General features: G+C 40.3%; 2 protein-coding genes across 2 annotated transcripts in view; both read left to right on the top strand.

Annotated features, from left to right (window-relative positions):
* Nucleotides 1–24,431, top strand: part of tmbim4 (transmembrane BAX inhibitor motif containing 4) — a 50,201-nt gene that overhangs the window by 14,376 nt on the left and 11,394 nt on the right. The window lies entirely within an intron of this gene.
* lemd3 (LEM domain containing 3) lies at nt 1,405–19,637 on the top strand. The gene is made up of 15 exons (XM_079581242.1): nt 1,405–2,100; nt 4,296–4,687; nt 6,136–6,430; nt 8,071–8,111; nt 8,239–8,308; nt 9,815–9,888; nt 10,314–10,393; nt 12,076–12,221; nt 12,311–12,412; nt 12,517–12,619; nt 14,049–14,227; nt 15,349–15,430; nt 16,439–16,544; nt 18,105–18,183; nt 19,478–19,637. Exons 1-15 carry the CDS (start codon nt 1,443–1,445, stop codon nt 19,618–19,620), a joined length of 2,550 nt encoding a protein of 849 aa, XP_079437368.1. The 5' UTR covers nt 1,405–1,442; the 3' UTR covers nt 19,621–19,637.

The raw sequence follows: 24,431 nt of genomic DNA, 5'->3' as shown, positions 1-24,431 counted from the left end.
TGGTCATTTTACACTCTCTACTGCCACCTCAGGTCTTACGCGTAACTGCAGGTTCAATATTAAGCTCGTGCATGACGGCACTTTGGACCCGAATTAACGCCTTTTTGTTCTATTGTCTTCCCGTCTCCAGATGTTGAGCCAGGCTAATGATCAGAAACACCCAGCAGGAGGATAAAGGATATAGTTCTGTCTCAGTTTTGCCAGACATTCTTGTTTCTCGTGGTCTGAAAGTCATTTAGGGGCCTTTTGGCAAACTCCACCCCGGCTGTCAGGGGCCTGTTACTAAGGAGAGGCTTCTGTCGGACCAATCTACCATAAAGGCCTTTCATGGTGGAGTGCTGCAGAGATGGTTGTCCGTCTTTGAGCTCTCTCAGAGAAAAAACATTTGACAAAAAAATGAGAAAAATATGACAAAAAATGGACGAAAAAGTGACAAAAAAGTGAGAAAAATTTGACAAAAAATGGATGACAAAGTGATAAGAAGTTGACAAAAAAATGTGAATAATTTGACGAAAAAAGTGACAAAAAAGTCACGAAAATTTGACAAAAATTAGACGACTGCCCAACAAAAAAAGTGAATCTGATGACGAGAGGAAAAAGATCCATTTAGTTTTGTAGGTCTTTCAAATGAGGCGTTACACTGGCCTACAGGATTTGGGAAAAGCTGAACTGGAGAAAATGCTCTCGGTTCAGGCGGGAGTTAAGAGGTTAATAAATAGGATTTATGCACAGAAAAAAGTATTTTGGGGGTAAATTTTGTCCCTCAGCGCCCCCTAACTAAAATATCTTCCCACGGCTCTGACTGTGAGTGAGTGAGCACCCAAGTAGCTTCTAGAGTAGATGATCAGATCAGCTCTCTTAAGACATGACTGTATCTTTACCGGGAGTGGATACGTCTCCAGCTCGTCTCCATGGAGATGTGACTAAAGGCAGTAGAATATGAGATTAAAACAGGTTAAGTTCTCATCCAAATCCATTCTTTATTATTCCCTGCAGTTATAGTATTTTTTCTGTGTTGAGCTGATCAATAGGAGCATGTTTTGCACTAATAGCAACAGTATAGTCCAAAATGTTACACAGTGTCCCTTTAAAAGAAGAGAGCAAAGGCTGTGAATTCTTATGTACATGTGACATTTCAGTTTTTATTTTTTATTTTTTATTAATTTGCACACAGAAAAAAAACAGTCTTTGTCAAAATGGAGTATAGTGTGTAGATTGATGAGAAAGTAAAAAATATGTAAAAAACAATTTAATCTATTTTGGAATAAGGCTTTAAATGTGGAAAAAGGGTATGAATACTTTAACGCGCACTATAACGCCGCGTGAATATTATTTATTTATTTATTTTAGTCGCTGGGCAAAAGTTTTACCTGCCGCTCGCGCAAACTTATTTGACTACGTCACTTCCGGCTCGGGGCCTTCTCTCGCAGAGTCGACCCAAAATGGCGTCCCCGCAGTTAACGGACGAGGAGCTTTTCTCCGAACTCAAGCGCCTGGGCTTCACCCCCGGCCCGGTCACGGAGCTCACCCGGCCCGTCTACCTGAAGAAGCTCAAGAAGCTGCGCGAGGAGCACCCGGAGCAGCAGCAGCAGCGCGGCGGTCTGCGGCAGGGCAAGCCCCAAAGCAAGACTCGCGGCGCCGCTTTGACCAGCAACAGCGCGAGCCCCGGCGGCGGAGGACAAGCGGGCTCACGGCCTGCCAGACCCGGCCGGAAGTCGACCGTGCTGGGCTTCAGCTCCGACGAATCTGACGCCGAAGCTCCACAGAAACGGAAAGGCCCGAATCACAACGCTAAGGGAGCTAGTGGCGTGAACCAGTCGCCGAATACGAGGCTCTACCCGCAGATAAATTCGTCCAGCGTCAGTCTAAGCGACATCGGGAATAAGCGGAAAAGCGGCGGCGGTAATCCCACTTTTGCCAGCCCGCGGAGCGCGTCTTTAAACTGGGGGAGCCGTTCCAGCAAATCCAGCGCCGCTCGGGAGGAGGAGCAGGCCGGGGTGAACGACGAGGAGTCTGGGGAAGACGAGCTCCGCGATGGGGGTCGGGAGGAGCTGAAGTCCCGCTCGCTAAACGGGAGCAGGACCTCGCATTTGGGCGCTTGTAAATATAAATGTTCTTTACTTCCTTTATGAGTTTGTTATCCGTTGATGCCTTCGTTCTGTAAGAGTTCGGGGTTGATCGGTCTAAATTCACGGTTACCATGGAAATCCGCCATGTTTCTGGTGCAAGGTAACGTTGTCCGTGCCGTAATCGTACCGTAACCTGCTAAAAATGGGCAAAATAGCCGTGGAGTCGAGTCTGTTACCTGCCGAGTCACAAACTACTACTAAATGCATTATGTTTGAACGTCTCCATTAACCCCTTAACTCCCACCTGAACCGAGCACATTTTCTCCAGTTTGGCTTTACCCCAATCCAAAAGCTTCTGGGGGGAAAAGGTGAGAAAATAGCGACAGAACTGAGACGAAAACAATGATGATGTGACGAAAAAGTGAGAAAACGTAGACAAAAAATTGACCAAAAAAATGATGAAAAAGTGGCAAAAATGTCACGAACAAATTATGAACATGTGACAAAAAAGTGAGAAAATGTAGACAAAAAATTGACAAAAAAATGAAGAAAAATTGGCAAAAATGTCACAAAGAATTGACCAAAAAATGAAGAAAAAATTATGAACATGTGACAAAAAAATGAGAAAACGTAGAGAAAAAATCAACCAAAAAATGAAGAAAAAGTGGCAAAAATGTCACAAAAATTGACGAAAAAATGATGAACATGTGACAAAAAAGTAAGAAAATGTAGACAAAAAATTGACCAAAAAGTGGCAAAAATGTCACAAAAAATGATCAACATGTGACGAAAAAAGTGAGAAAACGTAGACAAAAAATTGACCAAAAAAATGAAGGAAAAGGGGCAAAAATGTCACAAAAATTGACGAAAAAATGATGAAGATGTGGCAAAAAAGTGAGAAAACGTAGACAAAAAATTGACGAAAAAAATGATGAAAAAGTGGCAAAAATGTCACAAAAATTGACAAAAACATGATGAAAAAGTGGCAAAAATGTCACCAAAAATGGACACAAAAATGATGAAAAAATGATGAACATGTGACAAAAAAGTGAGAAAACGTAGACAGAAAAATTGACAAAAAAATGAAGAAAAAGTGGCAAAAATGTCACAAAAAATTGACGAAAAAATGATGAAAAAGTGGCAAAAATGTCACAAAAAATTGACGAAAAAAATTAACGAAAAAATGATGAAACAATGATGAACATGTGACAAAAAAGTGAGAAAACGTAGACAAAAAAATCGACCAAAAAAATGACGGAAAAGTGGCAAAAATGTCACAAAAAATTGACGAAAAAATGATGAACATGGGACAAAAAGTGACAAAAAAAATTCTATTTGACAAAGAAATTACAAAAAAGTTACAAAAATTAGTTGAAAACTCAAAACCCCCCCAAAAATGATGGGAAACAAATCTGACGTAAGGAAAAAGATCCATTTAGATGAGTTTTGTAGATCTTAGCTTTCAAATGAGGCGTTACACTGGCCTACAGGATTTGGGTAAAGCTGAACTGGAGAAAATGCATATTTTATTTTAGTTTTAGTCTTAGTCTTTTGACTAAAATGTAATGTAATTTTAGTCGAGTTTTAGTCGACGAAAATTGCATGTCAATTTCGTCGACTAAAACTAATTTAGTCGACTTTGCAGTTAGAATATTTATTCTAATCATATTTAATCAGGTCCTCGACTTCATGGAGCTGCTCCACATGAATAAAGCTCAGACCTGTTCATTTGGCAGTGAATTGAAATGATCTGAGGCTCTTTCAGACGCTCAATAGAAGTTTGGATGATTTTAGTCTCTCCCTTTCATTTTTATTTAGTCTTATTTTAGTCGACTGAAATATCTGGACATTTTAGTCACAGTTTTAGTCTCATGAGAAACTTTTAATTTAGTTTTAGTCCAATTTTAGTCGTCAAAAACATCACTTTGACTAAAATTAAGACTAAATATTTTAGTCGACGAAATTAACACTGATTTAGAGACGGTGTCAAAGTGACTTGCAGCTCAAGGAGTCGTCCCATTGCTCTCACCTTCACTTCTTTAGTCTATGGACAATGTTGTTTTGCACCAAAAAATATGGCCAATGTCCATGGTAACCGTGAGTTTACAACACTCCATCCCTGAAGTACAGTGCTCTCAAACTATTGTTATCATTATTACTTATTTTCACATTTACTTTAGTGTGGTTTTGATCAATAAAGTCTTATTTTTTTCTCTGGTCTTACAGCCAGGCCAATCGGGGACTACTCCGACTCGGACGAGGAGGACGAAGGGGAAGAAGAAGGGGTCCGGGCGAACCGCGGCAGCAGAGCGAGCCCGCCGAAAGAGCGAGCCCAGCAGCCGCGCCGGGTGGTCAACCGAAGCTCCTACACGTACAAAGAAGCGAACCCCAGCGGCCCCGACATGGTCTCGCTGCGTAAAGACGAGCTGGAGCTGGGGCCCAGGAGGAGGGACCCGATCGGAGCTCACAACTTCGCCCGGAACTACTCGGAGAACCACGGAGGCGGCGGCATGAACAACCACGTGGACGGGAGAGAGGAGAGGGACGGAGGGGTTGGTTCGTACCCCGGGTCCGGGCTGAGGTCTCGCTTTCTCGCCTACAGCAGCGTGTCTCCGCAGGTCGGTGTTGTTCAATCGGTAAACACATTTTTTTAGGTTTGTTGATGGCAATTTTCACTATGTCTGCACAATCATTTTAGGCCCGTCTATATATCGGGCCGATATTTGGGGATCTTGCAATATCGGCTATCGACCGATCTAGCGCCGAAAAAAAGCCAGGGCCGAAAATGATAGAGACATACCGTTTTTTTGGGCAAAGTCAGGTTTTTAACCTCTTAACTCCCGCCTGAACCGAGAGCATTTTCTCCAGTTCAGCTTTACCCAACACCTCATTTGAAAGCTAAGATCTACAAAACTAAATTGATCTTTTTTCCTCACATCATCAGATTTTATTTCATCACTTTTTTTGTTGGGCAGTCGTCTCATTTTTGTCAAATTTTCGTGGCTTTTTGGTCACTTTTCGTCAAATTATTTGCATCTTCTGTCAAATTCTCATCACTTTTTTGTCCATTTTTTCTCCATTTTTTCTCGAATTTTTCTCATTTTTTTGTCCATTTTTTCTCCATTTTTTGTCACTTTTTCGTCAAATTTTTCCCACTTTTTTGTCACTTTTTCGTCCATTTTTTCCTCCATTTTTTGTCAAATTGTTCTCATTTTTTTGTCAAATTTTTGTCGATTTTTTGTCACTTTTTCGTCAAATTTTTCTCACTTTTTTTGTCCATTTTTTTGTCCATTTTTTCCTCCATTTTTTGTCATATTTTTCTCATTTTTTTGAGTTAAGGGGTTAATATTGCCTGCAGTTCACAAACTAGGGGGTGCTGCAGCGCCCTCAGCACCCTGGGTTCCCACGGCCTCTTTTCGTCACATTTTTTGTTTTTGTTTTTTGTACATTTTTTGTCACTTTTTCATCAAATTCTTTGCATTTTTTCGTCAAATTCTTATCACTTTTTTTGTCAATTTTTTCTCAATTTTTCGTCAATTTTTTCTCACTTTTTTGTCAAATTTTTGTCCATTTTTTGTCACCTTTTCGTCCGTTTTTTCTCACTTTTTTCACATTTTCATCCTTGTTTTCGTCTCAGTTTTGTTGCTATTTTCACACCTTTTAGATTGGGGTAAAGCTGGAGAAAAAGTGCTCGGTTCAGGTCACCTTTTTGTCACTTTTTCGTCAAATTATTTGCATTTTCTGTCAAATTCTCATCACTTTTTTGTCATTTTTTTTGTCATTTTTTCGTCAAATTCTTTGCATTTTTTCGTCAAATTTTTATCACTTTTTTCACATTTTCATCCTTGTTTTCGTCTCAGTTTTGTTGCTATTTTCACACCTTTTAGATTGGGGTAAAGCTGGAGAAAAAGTGCTCGGTTCAGGTGGGAGTTAAGGGGTTAAACTGTCAAGCTACTGAATGTTAATGAACCCGGGGCCTTAAAGAGTAAATACTATAACGTCGTATAAATAATGACTTGTGCTAACACGTTTACACACATTAAGCCTCACCGTGTGCTCATCTCAGGGTCACCGGGGGAACCACTCGAACCACACGGGGCTGAACCACAGTGCGACGGCGGCGATGCAGAGGAGGCTGGGCGCGGAGGAAGACCAGCGTCCCGGGCTGGCGCAGAGGAGGCGGCTGGGCCCGGAGGACGAGCTCCTGCAGCAGTTCAAGCGCGAGGGGGAGAGCGCCTCGTCCGGCAGCTTCAGCGCGCACTACCTGTCCATGTTCCTGCTCAGCGCCGCCTGCCTCTTCTTCCTCCTGCTCGGGCTCGTGTACCTGAGGATGAGGGGCGCCTCGGAGGGAGACGCCGTCAGTGAGTACCACTGTCAAGCAAATCCAATCATTTTTTTTATTTAATACATTTTAGGAGGTCATAATTACTGAAATCAAAAGCTATTTCAATCATCAACAGGTCAAGTTACATTTTAACATTGGACCATTATGTGAGAGCAGCTTAAAAATTCTTTCATCCATTAAACTTGTGAGTTTTTGGACAGTTTCTGCTTGGATTTATTTGCAGGATGTTAGAATAGCCTCCCAGAGCTGCTGTTGGGATGAAAACTGCCTCCCACCCTCATAGATGTTTTTCTTGTTGAGGCTCCAAAGGTTCTCAACAGGGTTGAGTTCAGGGGAGGAGGGGGTCCACATCATGAGTATCTCTCCTTTTACAGTGGGGAAAAAAAGTATTTGGTCAGTTTCACAGACATTAGTATTGGTTTTTGGCCAAATACTTTTTTTCCCCACTGTATGCCCATAGAAGCCAGTGATGCAGAGGTTTTCTTTACAGCAGGACATGGTGCAGTATCATGCATGAAGATGATTTTGTTTGGGAAAGCACTGCTCTTCTTTTTGTACCATAGAAGAAAGTGGTCAGTCGGAAACTCCACATATTTTTCAGAGGGGGCCAGCTCTCTCCCCATCATTCCAGGCAAAAACATGACATCGCAACCTTGATGGGACATGGTGGCCATTCACCAACCATCCACTACTCCATCCATCTGACCATCCAGGGCTACACGGCCTCATCAGTGAACAAGACTGTTTGAAATTCAATTAACTGTTCAGGGGAGGCTGGATAGAAGGTTTATGCACAACTGCAGCCTCTGGAGGGGCCTACACCGCTCCAGAGGCACCAGCAGCTTCAAATACCTGTTTGCTGCTTTGTAGCTGCTGTTCTCTTAATCTGATGGATTTGTTTGGAAGAAACCGTCCTCATTGAGCCTTTATCTGTACAAATCAGTCACAATACGATGATTGCGCTTAATCTTTCATGAAATATTGAAGGTTTTCATACCTAGTCCACGGCATTCAACCATTTCATGCTTTTCATCAGCCCCTTAACTGGGCTCACCTGACAACTAATTATCACTGGTGTCTGAGACTGATGTCAGTGATTCAAAGAGCCCTGAGACACAATACCATCCATGAGTTTTTTTTTTTACCTGTATGACACTGAAACATAATTTGCATTATAATTTGCAACATACTTTAGAGCCCTGGATGTGCACGGAGAACTCATTATGGGTTTAGATGCTTCTAAATTCCATTCATTACAGTATTTCAAATAAAGGTTGTGATCTGGGGTGCGCCTGGGCCGGTCCGACTTCAAGTCCGAAATGATGCAAGCGCACACAGCAGCATGGGTATTCCCTGGCTAAGTTCCAGCTGCATTTACTCCAAAGTTAGTTCAGTCCGAGTTGAGATGTTTCTGATTGAAATAGCTTCAACGAATGACCATTTTCAGTTCTTTACAACCTATAAATGTATTGAAACACTGCTGTGCATAATCATTTAGAGCAATACATTTTATTTATTTCAATATCTTTTTTCATTTGAGTTGACAATTTAAAAAATATGAGAAAAATATCACTTGCCTAATAATTAGAGGCGACTCAGTAAAAATAACGCTGTGTTCATTCTAACTCGTATCCTAACTGTATCTGTTTGTTGCAGTCCGAAGCCACCCCTTTGGCCCAGACTTTGATAAGTCTTATGTGAGTAGAACCTTTTCATTTTCCTTTGCCAGTGCCTCACATGTTTCAAATCAATTGTTTGTCCTCGCTAACCTTTTTCTAGTGGTGAGATTCAAATGTCTTACACAGATTTGTTTTTCTTTTATAGAATGAAACTGAGAGAGACATGATCCTGAACCTGCTGCTGAGTCTCCACGAACGCTTGGCCCACGTCGCCGGTCAGTTCACTACTGCTGTACTACCTAATACTACTACTACTACTACTACTACTACTACTACTACTACTACTACTGCTGCTGCGCTGCCTACTGCTTATGCACCACCTACTACAGCTGAGACAAATGTGAACGATCTACATAGCTTTTCCCTATGTGCCTATGTTTGGCTAGTATACAAAATAAAATCTGAATTGGCCTTAAAAAAAAACCTCTAAAGTACATTAAGGTAATATTTTGCTAGTGGTTACTATTAGGGATGCACCGATCCGCTTTTTTGAGCTCCCGATCCGATCCGATATTTTTGACACTTCATCTGGCCGATACCGATCCGATACAGTCTTTTTGTATTATTAGATTTTTATATAATATACTGTATATCATTATATATTATTGCCTATGGATATTACCAGTTTTACCACTAGTTTTACCAGTATTTTTTTCATAAACATGGAAGACGTTTTGGCTTTAGCTTTGAATATTGACCCCTTAACTCCCGCCTGAACCGAGCACATTTTCTCCAGCTTTACCCCAGTCCAAAAGCTTCTGGAAAAAAGCTGTGAAAATGGCAAGAAAACTGACAGGAAAACAATGATGAAGATGTGACAAAAAAAAGACAAAAAATGTGACCAAAAAAAAGACAAAAAATGTGACCAAAAAATCACAAAAAATTGAATTGATTAAAAAACATTACAAAAAGTTACAATAATGAGTTGAATACCCCCCCAAAAAGATGGAAAAAAATTTGATGACATAAGGAAAAAGATCCATTTTGATGAGTTTTGTAGATCTTAGCTTTCAAATGAGGTGTTACACTGGCCTACAGGATTTGGGTAAAGCTGAACTGGAGAAAATGCTCTCAGTTCAGGCGGGAGTTAAGAGGTTGAATTAGAAAGTTTTTCAGAAGCATGTGTTTTAATTCTGTTTTGAAATGTGTCTTGTAAGCCCACGACAGCTGAGCACTTATGTGAAAGACACAATAATAAGAATAAATCAAATCAAATAAATAAATTCAGTGTCCTAGCTTAGCGATAGCATGAAGGCCGTGAATCTGCGGTCCTGGATCTGCAGCGGCTCCATCTGCAGGTTTACCGCTGTGCTGCTATAAACCCTCGAAGCGCGGTGGTGCGGTAAACCTGCAGACTGGAGCCGCTGCAGATTCAGGACCGCAGATTCACGGCCGTCTCGTATCGGACCCGTCCAGTCATCAAATCCGATCCAATCCGATACTCTAAAAAAGCCTGATCGGCTACCGATACCGATACTGAATATCGGATCGGTACATCCCTAGTTACTATGGTTCCTGACATGACGACGTTCTCTGTGATTGGATCGATATAAAACGTTCGGAGATTTGATTGACCGTTAGCAAAGTTCCAGACTTTTGAACAGATGCAAATTGCAGGAATGGACGGCTGGCCAGGCGACTACCTACTACTCACACCGCTGTCTTTACAAACGTCTTCCCAAAGTCTGTTATTCTTATAAACTGGATGTTTGTTTTGGCAGGTGACTTCGACTGTGGGGACCAGCAGAACGCGAGCAGGAGTCTGTCTATTGAAGAGGCCACAGTCTTCTTAAAGGTGATTCTAAACACCCTCATATTATAAGGAAAAATGATCGCGCCATGCTAGCTCATACAGCCACTGTTTCACTGAAAGATCAAATATGTACCAGTATCAACTTTAATTACTTTAATTACTGCTATCTGAAGTGGTTAGTTGAGTTTTTAAGCTAGTTTTCACTTTAACATCTTAGTTTTAATGTTAACTCTGCCATTACGATTACGTTTTGTTGAACATCGCTTTGGAGTTTTCCAGGAAAACACCAAAACAGCGCTCCATTGTCCACGCACATTCATTCACAAATATCGACATGTTTGGTATCCACTAGTACTGTGAATATTCTAGATGTAGTTCAGAATAAATTGATTGGAATGTTCAGAAGCGTAACAGAATATTGCAGTTTTTGTACTGTCAGCCCTAAAATGACCACGTGGTTTGTTCAGACACAGAATGAGAAGTTCGAGCAGTGGGTCGTGGTTTCCCTGGAGTGGACTATCCGGAAGGGACAAGACCTGGGAATCAGGTGAGACCGGTCTGAAAAGATGCATCATCCCGTTTTCTCAAAATGGGGTTTTCATTCCACTCTCGCAACATCTCCAAACCTTCCAGTCTTGGACTTAACAATATATTGAAGCTTTCTTTCAATGGGATTTTTAAATCTCTAATTCTTGCCTGGTTTATTGAGCTTTGAACCACACAAAAAACTAAAAAATATTATCCAAAATCCTCTCTGAAACATGTTTTTTGTAACCTCAAATAATCAAACCATATATTTAAACCTGACTTCATCCAACTATTCAGATTTCGTCGCTGAAAATGTGGGGTTTTTTCATCGGAAATACCCAAACATCAGCCGGTCAGATCCGATACTGGTATCTGATGTCGGGGCCGATACTGAAAGAAATGCAATATTGGCTACAATTATCCAATACTGAACCGATACCTATTTTGGCTCTCACCACTTTAAAAGCACAACTTTCACCGACTAAAACTCTCATTTTGAAGGGCAGAATTCAATCGCTAGCAACAGTATGCTGATGCTAACGGCAACTTATCAAGGCTTTTGCAAGAGAAGGTAAGACTTTCTTGATCTTGCAATGAAGTAAAGAGGACCATTCACTTTTTCACTCGGAGAAAGACATTTTTAAGAAAGTCTCTTGGTGTCGGGTAATATCGGCAAATACCGTAAATTCTCTAATACTGGCCTGTATTCCATTAGCAGCCGGGTCTCTAAAAGTGGCCGGGTTTGCGGCCGGCGGAGGCAAATTAAAGCCGGTCTCTAAAACAGGCCGGGGCTTTTATTAGAAACTATAGCAGTAGAAATATTCCCCATGTTAGGAGTTTGTCTCATACTGGTGTAAATGAAAACTCACGTGCAGGAAATAAACAAACGGGAACCCGGGCAGATGGGGGACGCTGCGGAGGAGCTGATCCGAGCGTAACTTTGACACAGATTTAGCCACTTTTCAAACCTCCTGTGACTATATTTGGAAACAGGGCAACAAATGTTGTGTGACCCTCCAGGGTTTTAATAAAGTCTCCATCGCGTCTTCAAAGCACGTCCAGCTGCTCCGTGTGCAGGTCAGTCCCACGCCTCAAAATAACTCCTCCCATCAGCGCGAGCGTCTCGTCTTCTCTCGGGTCAGTCTCATGATCGATCACAAACACAAACGCTCCGTCTAAACTCGCCTTTTACACAAGATAACAACAAATAATCCGGTCCGCGGTAAAAACGAAACAGAAACCTGCAGTGACACTGATGTCAAAGCTCCGCTAACAGCAACGAAACACTTCCTGTTGTCCCGACAAAATAAAAGGCGTCAATGTTCCAGCCGCTGGGAGAGGGTTTGAAATGTTCATTAATAAATGAACCTAATATTTTAGGTGCAAATGGACACAAATATCGATTTTCTTCTTTTCCTGGTCGTCCGTTTTACTCAATAGAAATAAAGGCCTGTCTCTAATTGTGGCCTGGTTCCAATAAAGGCCTGGTCCTAGATGCCCGAGAGTAAATAAAGGCCCCGGCCTATATTAGAGCATTTATGGTACTCAAACCCCTGGTACCGGTATCAGAAGCAATAAAGCTGGATCGGTGCGTCTCTTTGCCAAGGGAAGCTTAATGAGAATCTATCAATGACACATGTGAGTTTTCCTGTGTCTCCTGCGTGGTGTGGGCTGTGTGTGACGCTCCCGGTGTCCCCTCAGGTTGCTGGGTGCAGAGCCAGAGGAGCCTCTCTCTGACGTGTCCGAGGTTCTCCGACTGGAGTCCACGCATCCCAGATTGTCCTTCAGCTGCAGGTTCAGACGAGCCTTCTTCACCGTCATCACCAAAGTCCTGCTCGTCACTGCTGGTAAACTCGGGCCCGGGGAAGGATTTTGTTTTTACTGATGTTTTCTGGATGTTCTCTCCCGTTCTGACTGCCCTGTTTTGCCCCGGCAGTGGTGGGAAGCGTGTGGGGAGCCGTCTGTTTTGTGAAGTATCGCTGGAGACGAGAGGAGGAGGAGAACCGGCAGATGTACGACATGGTTGAGCGGATCATCGGTGAGAAGCGGTTCACTTCTGTCGTCTTTAGATTAAACTAAACTAAGCCTAATGTGGTCAAACAGTTCTGCTTCTGTGGACTTGAATCCTTGTTGTTTGTGCAGACGTGCTGCGGAGCCACAGTGAGGCGTGTCTGGAGAACCAGGAGCTGCAGCCCTACCTCCCCATTCCCCACGTCCGAGACTCCCTTGTCCAGCCCCAGGACAGGTCTGTGCGAAATCCTGCTTTAGGTCTTCTTTTGAGAGCTCTGTGCTGCTTTACCCCTCGTTTATACTGAATCCCTCATGTCTCTTCTCTGTTCTACCCTTAGACTTAGTATTAGTAGACCATCATTTCTCACTCCTCCCCATTTAAATATACAACACCATTGGAGAGAGAATCCCCAATGGCAGCCTAGTCTTCTCCTACAGAGCATGTTCGGAAAAAGGAGCTCAGGCCTCCATAGTGCACCATCAATCAAAGCCCAGAGCTAAAACTTAAGGGGAGACACTACAGGCAAAACTCAATTTTTTCAGTTTTCAGGTTTTGGGCCAAATTGGTCTCTGAACATATAAACTTTCACCTGGAAACAGAAAATATGCCTAATCTTCACAATAACATGTTTAAATATTGCGCTGATTCAATGTTCCCCCATAGACTTATATGGGAGAACACAATTTCAAGGTCCTTTTTCTCAAAACACATTTTTCTGACATTGTGGCGACACTATGTCCACGTCAGTCGGACCTAAAGACTTCACATTTTCCAGCCTTGGACTGAACAATATTTGGAAGATTTTTTCAGAGGGATTTTTTATTATTTAATCCCGTAAGCCCCATTTATTGAGTTTTGAATGTCAAAAAATAAGGCGAAAATTAAATTTTTACAAATTTTTACACTAAAAAACAGCTTATTTTAAAACTAAACAAGAAATCCAAAATCCCCTCTGAGAAAGTCTTGGTAACTCATTTATCAATAAAATGAAACCATAAATTTGAATGTAGCTCTATCCATTATTCAGATTTCGTTGGCGAAAAGATGGGAAATTTGGGGCATTTTTAGGCATAAAACACCTTGTTCTTATAGGAAAAGATAAAATGACAGAAAACTTGCATGTATTTTTTTTCTCACATTTATGCCAGTGATCGACAGCAACAGTTTCAAATTGATATCTGTAAATATACATTTTTTCCCTATTCACCTGCAGTGTCTCGCCTTAACAGCGTGGTTAGAAATATGATATTCTCCTCAGAGTTTTTTTGATACGTGTAAAGTCCCCATTGGATTCACTATTATGGCCAACCTTTTGGAGTCACCCTTGGCCTCTAGGGGGTGGTATCGCAGCAATGTCTTTCTTGGTCCTCACCCTGAATTAATCTGTCGGGTTTACATGGATTTGGGCGTTCATGTTCTGGTCTGGTCGTCGTGTAACTGCTGTGAATTATTGTTTTCCATGAACCGATCCAGCCCCACTTTCAAACAACATGTTCTTGTGGCTGCTTGAGATCCTATTGTGTCTAAAAGCTGCCAACTCTGTAGTTTTAATCTCCACAAACGTGTTCAGAAATGGATTCAGCAGTTGTTATTTGAGTCTCTGATGTTGATGTTCCTGAACTGTTAAAAAAGATCTAACTGAAATACTCCCTGGTCTCTGCAGGAAGAAGATGAGGAGAGTGTGGGATCGCGCCGTGACCTTCCTCTCCGCCAACGAGTCCCGGGTCCGGACTGAGAACCAGCGGATCGGAGGAGCCGACTTCCTGGTCTGGAGATGGATACAGCCGTCACTGAGCTGCGACAAGAGCTCGCTCGGCGGCTCCAAAGTGTGGCAGGGCAAAGGTGGGCAGCAGGGGGCAGTAGAGGATCTCCTGTAGATTGAGTTCAAACATGTTTAAGCTCTCAACTCCCGCCTGAACCGAGAGGATCTTTTTCCTCACGTCATCAGATTTTTTTTTCCATCATTTTTTTGTTGGGTGTTCAACTCATTTTTGCAACTCATTTTTTTTTGTCATTTTTTGTCACATTTTTGTCATTTTTCGTCAAATTTTTGTCAATTTTCCATCACTTTTTTTGTCATTTTTTCGTCAAATTTGATCACATTTTTGTAATTTTTTGTCATTTTTTTGTCATTTTTTTGTCATTTTTGTGACATTTTTGCCACTTTTTCATACATTTTTCGTCACTTTTTTGTCAAACTTTTCTCACTTTTTTGTCACATTTCCATCATTGTTTTCGTCTCAGTTCTGTCGCTATTCTCATTTTTTTGTCTTTTTTTTGTCGATTTTTTATCACATTTTTTCATCATTTTTTTGTCATTTTCTTGTCAATTTTTTGGTCATTTTTGTCATTTTTTTGGTCATTTTTTTGTCAATTATTTGTAATTTTCTTGTCGATTTTTAATCACATTTTTGTCATTTTTTCATAAATTTTTTGTAATTTTCTTGTCATTTTTTCATCACATTTTGGTCAATTTCTTGTGACATTTTTGTGACATTTCCATAATTGTTTTCGTCGCTATTTTCACACCTTTTTTCCAGAAGCTTTTGGATTGAGGTAAAGCCAAACTGGAGAAAATGTGCTCGGTTCAGGTGGGAGTTAAGGGGTATATGTTACTGTTTCTTTTGCATAGATATGACCAACATTACCATCTTGTTTAAATTTAAAGATACATTCAAACCTTCTTCCATATTAATAGAAACTCACTGGCCAACACTACTGTAGTGTGCCATAGGTGTAAATAGGTTACATAGGTTATTACTACAGACAATTGTGATACAAAAAGCTTTTAGTTTTTAGCTTCTTTTAACACATTGAGCTTCTGATCCAATCTTAAACACTTAAAGTCCACCACCAAAAAACACATTTTAGCCTCATTCACTACTTTCATAAACAAATATTCTGACAAAAGAGGTGTGTCTGTTGTGTGTAAACTTTGGTTGCTGTGTTGTTTTTTTTGGCAGCGTTCCCGTTGGATCGAAGGAACTCTCCCCCGAACAGCCTGACGCCGTGTCTGAAGATCAGAAACATGTTCGACCCAGTCATGTGAGTGCTGCCATGTTTTAGACGGACAAAAGCCATCGTCTTTTTTAAGACGAGACACTACAGGCAAAACTCAATTTTTTCAGTTTTCAGGTTTTGGGCAAAATTTGTCTCTGAACACACAAACTTTCACCCGGAAACAGAAAATATGCCTAATCTTCACAATAACATGTTTAAATATTGCGCTGATTCAATGTTCCCCCATAGACTTATATGGGAGAATGCAATTTCAAGGGCCTTTTTCTCAAAACACATTTTTCTGTCATTGTGGCGACACTATGTCCACGTCAGTCGGACCTAAAGACTTCACATTTTCCAGCCTTGGACTGAACAATATTTGGAAGATTTTTTCAGAGGGATTTTTTATTATTTAACCCCTAAGCCCCATTTATTGAGTTTTGAATGTCAAAAAATAAGGCGAAAATTTAATTTTTACAACTTTTTCCACTAAAAAACAGCTTATTTTAAAACTAAACAAGAAATCCTAAATCCGCTCTGAGAAAGTCTTGGTAACTCATTCATCAATAAAATGAAACCATAAATTTGAATGTAGCTCTATCCATTATTCAGATTTCATTATTCAGATGGGAAATTTGGGGCATTTTTAGGCATAAAACACCTTGTTCTTATATGAAAAGATAAAATGACAGAAAACTTGCAATGTATTTTTTTCTCACATTTATGCCAGTGATCGACAGCAAAAGCTTCAAATTGATATCTGTAAATATACATTTTTTCCCTATTCACCTGCAGTGTCTCGCCTTAGATATTACTAAACACCTGTCGAAAGCATCATTCTCCACTTTAAAGAGACACTGCGTAACATTTTGGACTTTACTGTTGCCATTAGTGTAAAACATGCTCCTATTGACCAACATAAAAATAATACTATTACTGCAGGGAATAATCATGTCCACTTTAACTTGCCTGTGTGCAACTCCCGGTTCTGTTTGTGGTCGTGTTTACTGACCTTCTGCACAGTGACGTTGATGAAGTGGTTTCTTATCTTAGGGAGGTGGGAGAGCACTGGGACCTGGCCATTCACGAGGCCATTCTGGAGAAATGCAGCGACAACAACGGCATCGTGCACATCGCCGTGGACAAGAACTCCAGAGAGGTGAGTGTCACGCCTTCACACGACTAGAGACTGAAGTCCTGCCCAGTCCTGCCGATTGTTTAATCACTTTACAGCTTTGTTTTAATGTCGGCGTAAACAAATAGACCAAACTTTTCTGACTTTTTGTCGAGTTTTTTCGCGCATACTGACATGTTTACACGGAAATCCCCCCGACAAGACTCTGTAATCCTAATATGGTCATTTCCTTTGTGGGAGACGCCAGCCACAGTATTTTCCTTCCCATACATGTTCCAACAATGTCCTAATGTGTAGAATGAGCCCAGACCTGTTCACCACAACTGCCTCTAAAATCCTGTACTGTCACTCAAAACGTTGTTACTTCAGGTCTGAAGTGCCGTCATGCACGAGCTTAATATAGAAGCTGCAGTTACGCGTAAGACCTGAGGTGGCAGTAGTGAGTATAAAATAGCGAACTTGCATCTAGCCCCCTTAACTAATCAATCTTTATAATCCACTCGGAAAAAACATTTTTAAACTCATACCCCAGAATTTAACCGAGCACATTTTCTTCAGTTCGGCTTTTCCTAAATCTAAAAGCTCCTCGACTGGAGTAAGGGCTCATTTGAAAACTAAGACCATGAAGCATTTTTGTTGTTTTCGTCTTTTTCGTTTTGTTTTTGTGGGTTTCTCCGTCGCTTATTTTCTTTGCTTTTTGACGCTTTTATTGTTGTGTTTTTGTCAACTTTTTATTGTGTCATTGTTGCTCTTCCAGCAAGTTTTTTCATTTGTGTTTTCATCCTCGTTTTCGTTGCTATTTAATAGGGCTGTGCAATTAATCGAAATTCGATTACAAAAACATTATTTTTATTTATTTTCAGACTTGCATTATTTCACGGCGCTGGGATTATTTTCCCTTGGCTCGTGCTTTTGTCTGACATAAAAACAAACGGCGCTGAGTGATGATGTCATCTGGCCGCGCTGCTCAGTTTGCTTGCGCAGGTGTGAGGGCTGGCCAGCAGGGGGCAGGTGTGAAACAGAGACCTCTCTCTTTAATCAAGGCAAACTTGAAATCATTTGTACTTTTATGACTGTCCAGAAAACAAAATATTCAGCACAGTTTTTTTTATTAATAAATATATAAATAAAATAAAGACTTTTTTTTAAAAGGCAATAATAAAATCGTTTGAATAATCATGATTTCAATTATGACAAAAAAAATCATGATTATTATTTTTTCAATAATCGAGCAGCCCTACTGTTTAGCAGTTTGGTTCAAGAAGCTTTTAGATTTGGGTAAAGCCAAACTGGAGAAAATGTAATCTATGAACAAATAAAACCATAAATTTAAACCTGGCTCTATTTCTTGGAAAATTCTGACATTTTTAATCCAAAATCCAAAGATGGCCACATTTCTGTTGCTCTAAAGTTTCCCGTTTTGCCCAGTTCTCTTTTTTCCCTTCGAAAAGAGAGTTAAGAAATGAAATAATCACCTTTTCTTTTCTTCATTTGGCACTAAAAAGCTTTGAATGTGACTGACTCCTGTCTGTATAAACCCTGAGATGAATTGAATCCTCATCGATGTTTTCTTGTCCCTCTTAGGGCTGTGTCTATGTCAAGTGTCTGTCGGCGGAGCACTCAGGGAAGGCCTTCAAAGCTCTGCACGGCTCCTGGTTCGACGGTAAAACCACCACAAAACACAACTACTGCTGAGGACGGAAAATGGCTTGATTAGAAACGTATTCAAGAATAAAATGCAGAAGTAAATGAGATGATAGGATGATGAAGAGCTGATCATTTACTGAGGGTTTAGCACGTATTAAAGTGGAGCTCATGGGTCCTGATGAATATGCAAAAAAAGGCAATTTTCCCACAATGCACCAAATTTGAGGGCGGAGAAAATGATAATGATTTCCATTAGCGAGCGCTGTCATATTTATCTTGACTAAGGCTGAACGATTTTGCCAAAAAATAATATTGCAATTTGATTTGATACTTTTTTTCCCTATTAATATTGCAATTTCGATATTATAGCAACTTTTTAATTTTTTTTTAATCAAAGTATTACTTACTTTTAGGTCCTTTTATAATCGTATGAAATACAATTCAAAATAGTGATTGCTATTTGCTCTCAAAGCAGTACTAAGTAACTTGTTTACCTTTCCATAGTCCCTGTGGGGGTAATACAAGTGTTAATGGGATGATTGGAGGGTCTTTCATCTCCCCCTGGTGTCTCTGGACAGGAAACCATGTTTGCAACTTGACTGCCACTGGACCGGAGCCACCAATACACACTAATGGAATCACAAAGAAGAAGCTAACATGCTAACGGGCAAAGCTAACTGCGGGCGAGCGCCATTAAAACAGTATTTACAGCTGAGTTTGAGTGAAAAAAATTATCTCCATTGTGTAACTGGATGTACAATATCCCACTCTCCCTTTGTCTTTTCTGTCCGCGTAGTATTTACTCTCACGGACAATTAATGAGTAAAGAAACTTGACATGCTAGCAGCTCACGGCTCACCTTCATCTCTGTGGAGGCTGAGACGTGAGGGAGTTCCTGTGATCAGGAGTCTATATGATCAAAACCCAATAATCTTCGGACAAACATTCAGCAATGCTCATTACGGTTTTATCCCTATGTCAAAAATCCTGAAATATCCCTTTAATTGTATGTAAGCATTCATCATTTCAACAAATACACTGAAATTGGGAGTTTTTAATGCACCTTTCTCTGTCATATTTGATTATTTTTAACCATATTATTTGCTCAAATAATACAATTTATGACCTAACCAAACTTATTTCAAACATAAAAAAAACAAAAAAAACATCACACATAGCAATTACATATTTGAAACTAAATATTCAATCATATGAAAGGTGAAAAGTCCTCAAAATGGCGGCCTCAAGAAGGAGCATTGGCGGTTTAAAATGTAAACGCTTCTAACTGTATTTATTTCAACTTTTCTCAGGTAAACTGGTGACCGTGAAGTACCTCCGCCTGGACCGATACCACCAGCGCTTCCCTCACGCTCAGAGCTGCACCACTCCCCTCCGCCCCTCCACCGTCAGCCCCGTCACCCGGCTGCACAGCGCCCCCCACGGCTCCTCCTGAGAACCGCACCCGGCTACGCCCCCAGTCAAAAAACCAAGACCAAACCCCCGCGATCGATCCGGGGGCTAAACCCGGGTCTTTCTCGGGATCGAACTGTGACTCTGGCTCTTGGCTCACCCTGCGGACGGGCTCGTACCAATCCCTTTTTTTCCTCTTCTAATTTTTCCGTCGTGTTTTTTTTTTTTTTTTTTCGTTGTTGCTACAATTCTTCTGATACCTTCGCCCCCAGAGCACATGGCTAATTATGCAAAATGAACAAAGTCTTCGCGGTAAGTTACTGAGCTGCTCGATTCTGCCAAAGTTGTTCCCTGTTCCGTGAATCGGTTCAGGTACTCGCCGATACCTTGGAAAAAATCGGTGTAAAACGGTATCGGGGGGGAAACCCTAGAGGCGATCAGCTGAACTCCACTTCTACTACTTCCTCTAAAGATGTTTTTTTTTTTTTTTCTTTGGCTCTAAAGAAAATTGCTGCATGGTGTTATTAATATGTTTTCTTATTATTTAAACAAACCAACACTTAAAGAAATGTAAATATGGACATCAGAGGCACTGCTTTTTTTTTGTTTTTTTTTGTACCGCTGGACTTAAAAAGAAGCTCCCACACGCAACACTCCAGAAGGATTCTCATAGATTCTGTTTGTTTTTAGTCACAAATAGCGTTCCGTTAACATTTTTTTTTGTATTCTACGTCTTTTTTTTGCCCCCCTCCCCGGAGTTTGTCAGCTACTACTCTGTCCGTTTCTCTTATTTGTGTGCGATTCCCACGCAAAACTCACCCGTTGCCCCACTTTTCATCTTCCCCGGCAACGTGAAGTTCGTAAACCTGCCGTTCTAAGTTTCAAAGCCAGGGCGACGCGATACAAGGGGAGAAAATCACAATGTTCAATAAACGTCTTCAATATTGCAATAACGGCTGTGTAATAACGGTGATTCGGCGATTTATTATGCAGCCCTTAAAGCAGTACTAAGTAACGCGTTTACCTTTAATAAATCCTTCCCGTAGTCCCTGTGGGGGTAATACAAGTGTTTATGGGATGATTGGAGGGTCTTTCATCTCCCCCTGGTGTCTCTGGACAGAAAACCATGGTTGCAACTTGACTGCCACCGGACCGGAGTCACCAATACACACTAATGGAATCACGAAGAAGAAGCTAACATGCTAACAGGCAAAGCTAACTGCGGGCTAGCGTCACTTTAAACAGTATTTACAGCCAAGTTTGAGTGAAAAAAAATATTCCCATTGTATAATTGGATGCACAGTAACCCTCTCCCCCTTCGCCTTTCCTGTCAGCGTAGTGTTTACTCTCACGGACAATTAATAAGTTAAAAAATCTTGCTGCGACACCTGCAGTTGCGCTCATGGCCTCTAGGGGGAAGAGTTACTTAGTACTGCTTTAACTGAAAAAATCCGACACTTCCTACCATGGACCGTCATTGACAATTTGTGGAGCAGTGAATTGATGAATTATTAGACAGAACGGTGCCGGAATATGAACTTTTTCCTACATTTTATCCAGATGAAGGTAAAGTTTTGCCACTTAAACACAAAATTTATGAAATGTATTTATGAAATGAAAAGTATTCAACATAAATTAGATTTGTGACCTGCATACATTTTTAAAATCGCGTTTCAAATGAGAACGCCGTCAAGCGCTCGCCCTCCTGATGAAACATGAACTGACCATTTTACGCTGACATAGATATTGTGAGGATAAACGGAGCTGGATCTGAAGCCAGACGACTGAAACGAAATCCAAAGAAGGTTCATTTGGTCTAAAGAGTTCGTTTCATTCCGACCCGTGTGGTTTTCATACCGGACAGTTTTGTGCTGACTGACGTACGCAGGTTCCGATACCGTTTTGGAGGCAGGAGTACGGCGCCATCTGCAGTCCAAACTCTTCAATATGGCCGCCCAGGCGAAATCGACGTAAAAGGGAAAGACACATGAAGCTAAATCACAAAGGAGGCAAATTAAATTCTGAAATGTGAGCCCGGGACAGTGAACCGGGAGGACGGGGGGTTTTGGCTCAGTCACACCTGGGACGCTGAACTGAAGGAAAACCACACTGGTCCGATGAAGTATAAAAATATTAAGGCGAGACACTGCAGGTGATTGTTTTTCTCTTTATTTCTTGCAAAACTTCAGTCGCTCCTACAGACTTCAAATTTTACAGTTTCCTTCCTGATGTATTGAGCTTTGAAACTCAAAAAACAAAGAAAAGGAATTTTAGTGTTTACTGATCCTTTCACTTATTTATTCAAAAACTAAACACTGAATCCAAAATCCCCTCTTTGAGAATATTTGTAACTATTATATCAACAAAATAAAACAAGAAATTTAAACTTGTATAGATCCGTTTAGATTTTGTCACTGAAATTAGTCAATTTTTATGCATAAAATGTCACACCTGGGACGCTGAACTGAGGAAGTCGGGACTGCAGACCTGAAGGAAAACCACACTGGTCTGATGAAGAATAAAAGTATTAAGGCGAGACACTGCAGGTGAAAACAGATCCATGTTTTTCTCTTTATTTCTTGCAACTCTTTAGTAGCTCCTACAGACTTCAAATTTTACAGTTTCCTTCCTGATTTATTGAGCTTTGAAACTCAAAAAACAAAGAATGGAATTTTAGTGTTTGCTGATCCTTTCACTTATTTATTCAAAAACTAAACACTGAATCCAAAATCCCCTCTTTGAGAATATCTGTAACTATTATATCAACAAAATAAAACAAGAAATTTAAACTTGGATAGATCCGTTTAGATTTTCTCACTGAAATTTGTCAATTTTTATGCATAAAATGTCACACCTGGGACGCTGAACTGAGGAAGTCGGACTGCAGACCTGAAGGAAAACCACACTGGTCTGATGAAGTACAAAAATATTAAGTTGAGACGCTGCTGGTGAAAACAGATCCATGTTTTTCTCTTTATTTCCTGCAACACTTTAGTAGCTCCTACAGACTTCAAATTTGACAGTTTCCTTTGTGAACAAAGAATGGAATTTTAGTGTTTGCTGATCCTTTCACTTATTTATTCAAAAACTAAACACTGAATCCAAAATCCCCTCTTTAAGAATATCTGTAACTATCATATCAACAAAATAAAACAAGAAATTTAAACTTGGATAGATCCGTTTAGATTTTGTCACTGAAATTGGTCAATTTTTATGCATAAAATGTCTTTGTTTTTAAATGTGAAAACAGAAAATGACAAAACTTGCAATACATTTTTTCTCATGTTTATACATTTCAAATTAATAATATTTTCTTCTCTTCACCTGCAGTGTCTCACTTTAAACGAACTAAAGCATGAGGGAAAATAAATGTGATTTAGACAAAAGTACTATTTGGGAATCGCTAACCTTTCTCATTTTAATCTTGCTGGACTTGAGCAGGACTAAACGGACTCCATTCACTATTATTTCTCCTTTTCAGTGAAGCGTAATATAAAACGTCAAAAAAACAAAAACAAAAGTGCCTTAAATGTTTCGCTTCAATCTCAGTATGTGCAAAAACCTGTTCCGACCTCAGACCGGGACTAACGAATACGAAGCCGTTGCGACATTTCCCGCGTGACTCTCGGCAAAAATAAAAACCTGTGTAGTTCTCTCTCTCTCCCCCGTGAGCATGTTCTCATTTTGTCTATAGGTTTCGTTGCTTTGCTCATAAATGTTTTTTGTACGCGGCGCGAGGGCTTGCGGTGATGACGGACTAAAAGCGCGTCTCGAGGAACGGAGTAAGACGTTTTTGTTTTTCAAATGTATTTTTTTTTCCCTGTAAAGATTGTACATCGGTATATCTGTATTATGTGCTTATAATTATTATTTCACGCAGCGGTTGTATCGGCGGTGCAAATATTTAGCGGAGGTCCCTAAGGTGTGAGACGGAGCACGGATCGGGCCTCGCTGTAAACAGGTCTAATGTAATGGGTCAATTGTACAAATTTTAATTAAAAGGTTTAATAGGGTTTTTAAAACTTGTCTCCTGACTCTTATTTTTGAAAGAAATGTTTTGGTTTATGTTGTTGGGATATTATATACAGATATTTTGGATGTTGTTACATTTCTGAATAAACGTGTTATTACAGGAGTAAAAAAAAAAAGGATCAATTGTGATATTACCGGTGCCTCCTCAGTTGCCCCGGGACTTGTTCTACAAATCAAACTGTTCTCTCACTTCCATCTGATTTCTTTAAGATTATTTAATAGAGTTTGGGAAATTCCACGTAGATACAGACGGCATCTCGTCATAGAAGGGGGCGTAGCTTCGCCGAGGGGGAAAATAGAATCTTTAGAGAAAAACCTTTTCCACTCTTTATAGCCATTTTCTGGTGGAATATGAACTTATTTATCACATACAAATAAAGTCAAGTGTAAATCGGGCCCATATGGATATTTTCTCACAGCAGATTGTTCAGTAGAAGTGAAAAAACGGCAGTTGTAGCAAGCGCTAGCTAATCGTTAGCATTAGCCCGATGCTAATATGAAGCATCAAGTTATCATTCTCCGTTATTTGTGTATTTATGGGCCACTGAACCACTTTTCTCCTCTCCATGTCTTTGTATCTTTATTTAGTAGAAAACTATATTCATATTTCAGTGTTAAAGTATTTTTTGAATAATTAGATAAAGTTTAGATTTTTCTCAAAATTGTTTTCCCACTTATTTACTAGTGGATATGTAAATGATTTTGTGTTGATTAGGGGCAGACATAAGTTTTTACTTCTTTCTGCTACTTTTCATTCATGCAAAATGCTGTTGTTGCATTTTTAAATGAATGAAATAAAAAATAAAAATGAAATGAAATGGA

Source organism: Gobius niger (genome assembly GCF_951799975.1).
Source record: "Gobius niger genome assembly, chromosome: 22".
Taxonomy (NCBI): Eukaryota; Metazoa; Chordata; class Actinopteri; order Gobiiformes; family Gobiidae; genus Gobius; species Gobius niger.
This window is presented reverse-complemented; position numbering and strand designations above follow the sequence as displayed.

Bases quoted from the DNA above. Each gene is read 5' to 3' on its own strand.
- lemd3 (XM_079581242.1), top strand. From the start codon at position 1,443: ATGGCGTCCCCGCAGTTAACGGACGAGGAGCTTTTCTCCGAACTCAAG. The intron at 4,688-6,135 runs GTCGGTGTTGTT...TGCTCATCTCAG, and splicing joins ACAGCAGCGTGTCTCCGCAG to GGTCACCGGGGGAACCACTC. The intron at 8,309-9,814 runs GTCAGTTCACTA...TTGTTTTGGCAG, and splicing joins ACGCTTGGCCCACGTCGCCG to GTGACTTCGACTGTGGGGAC.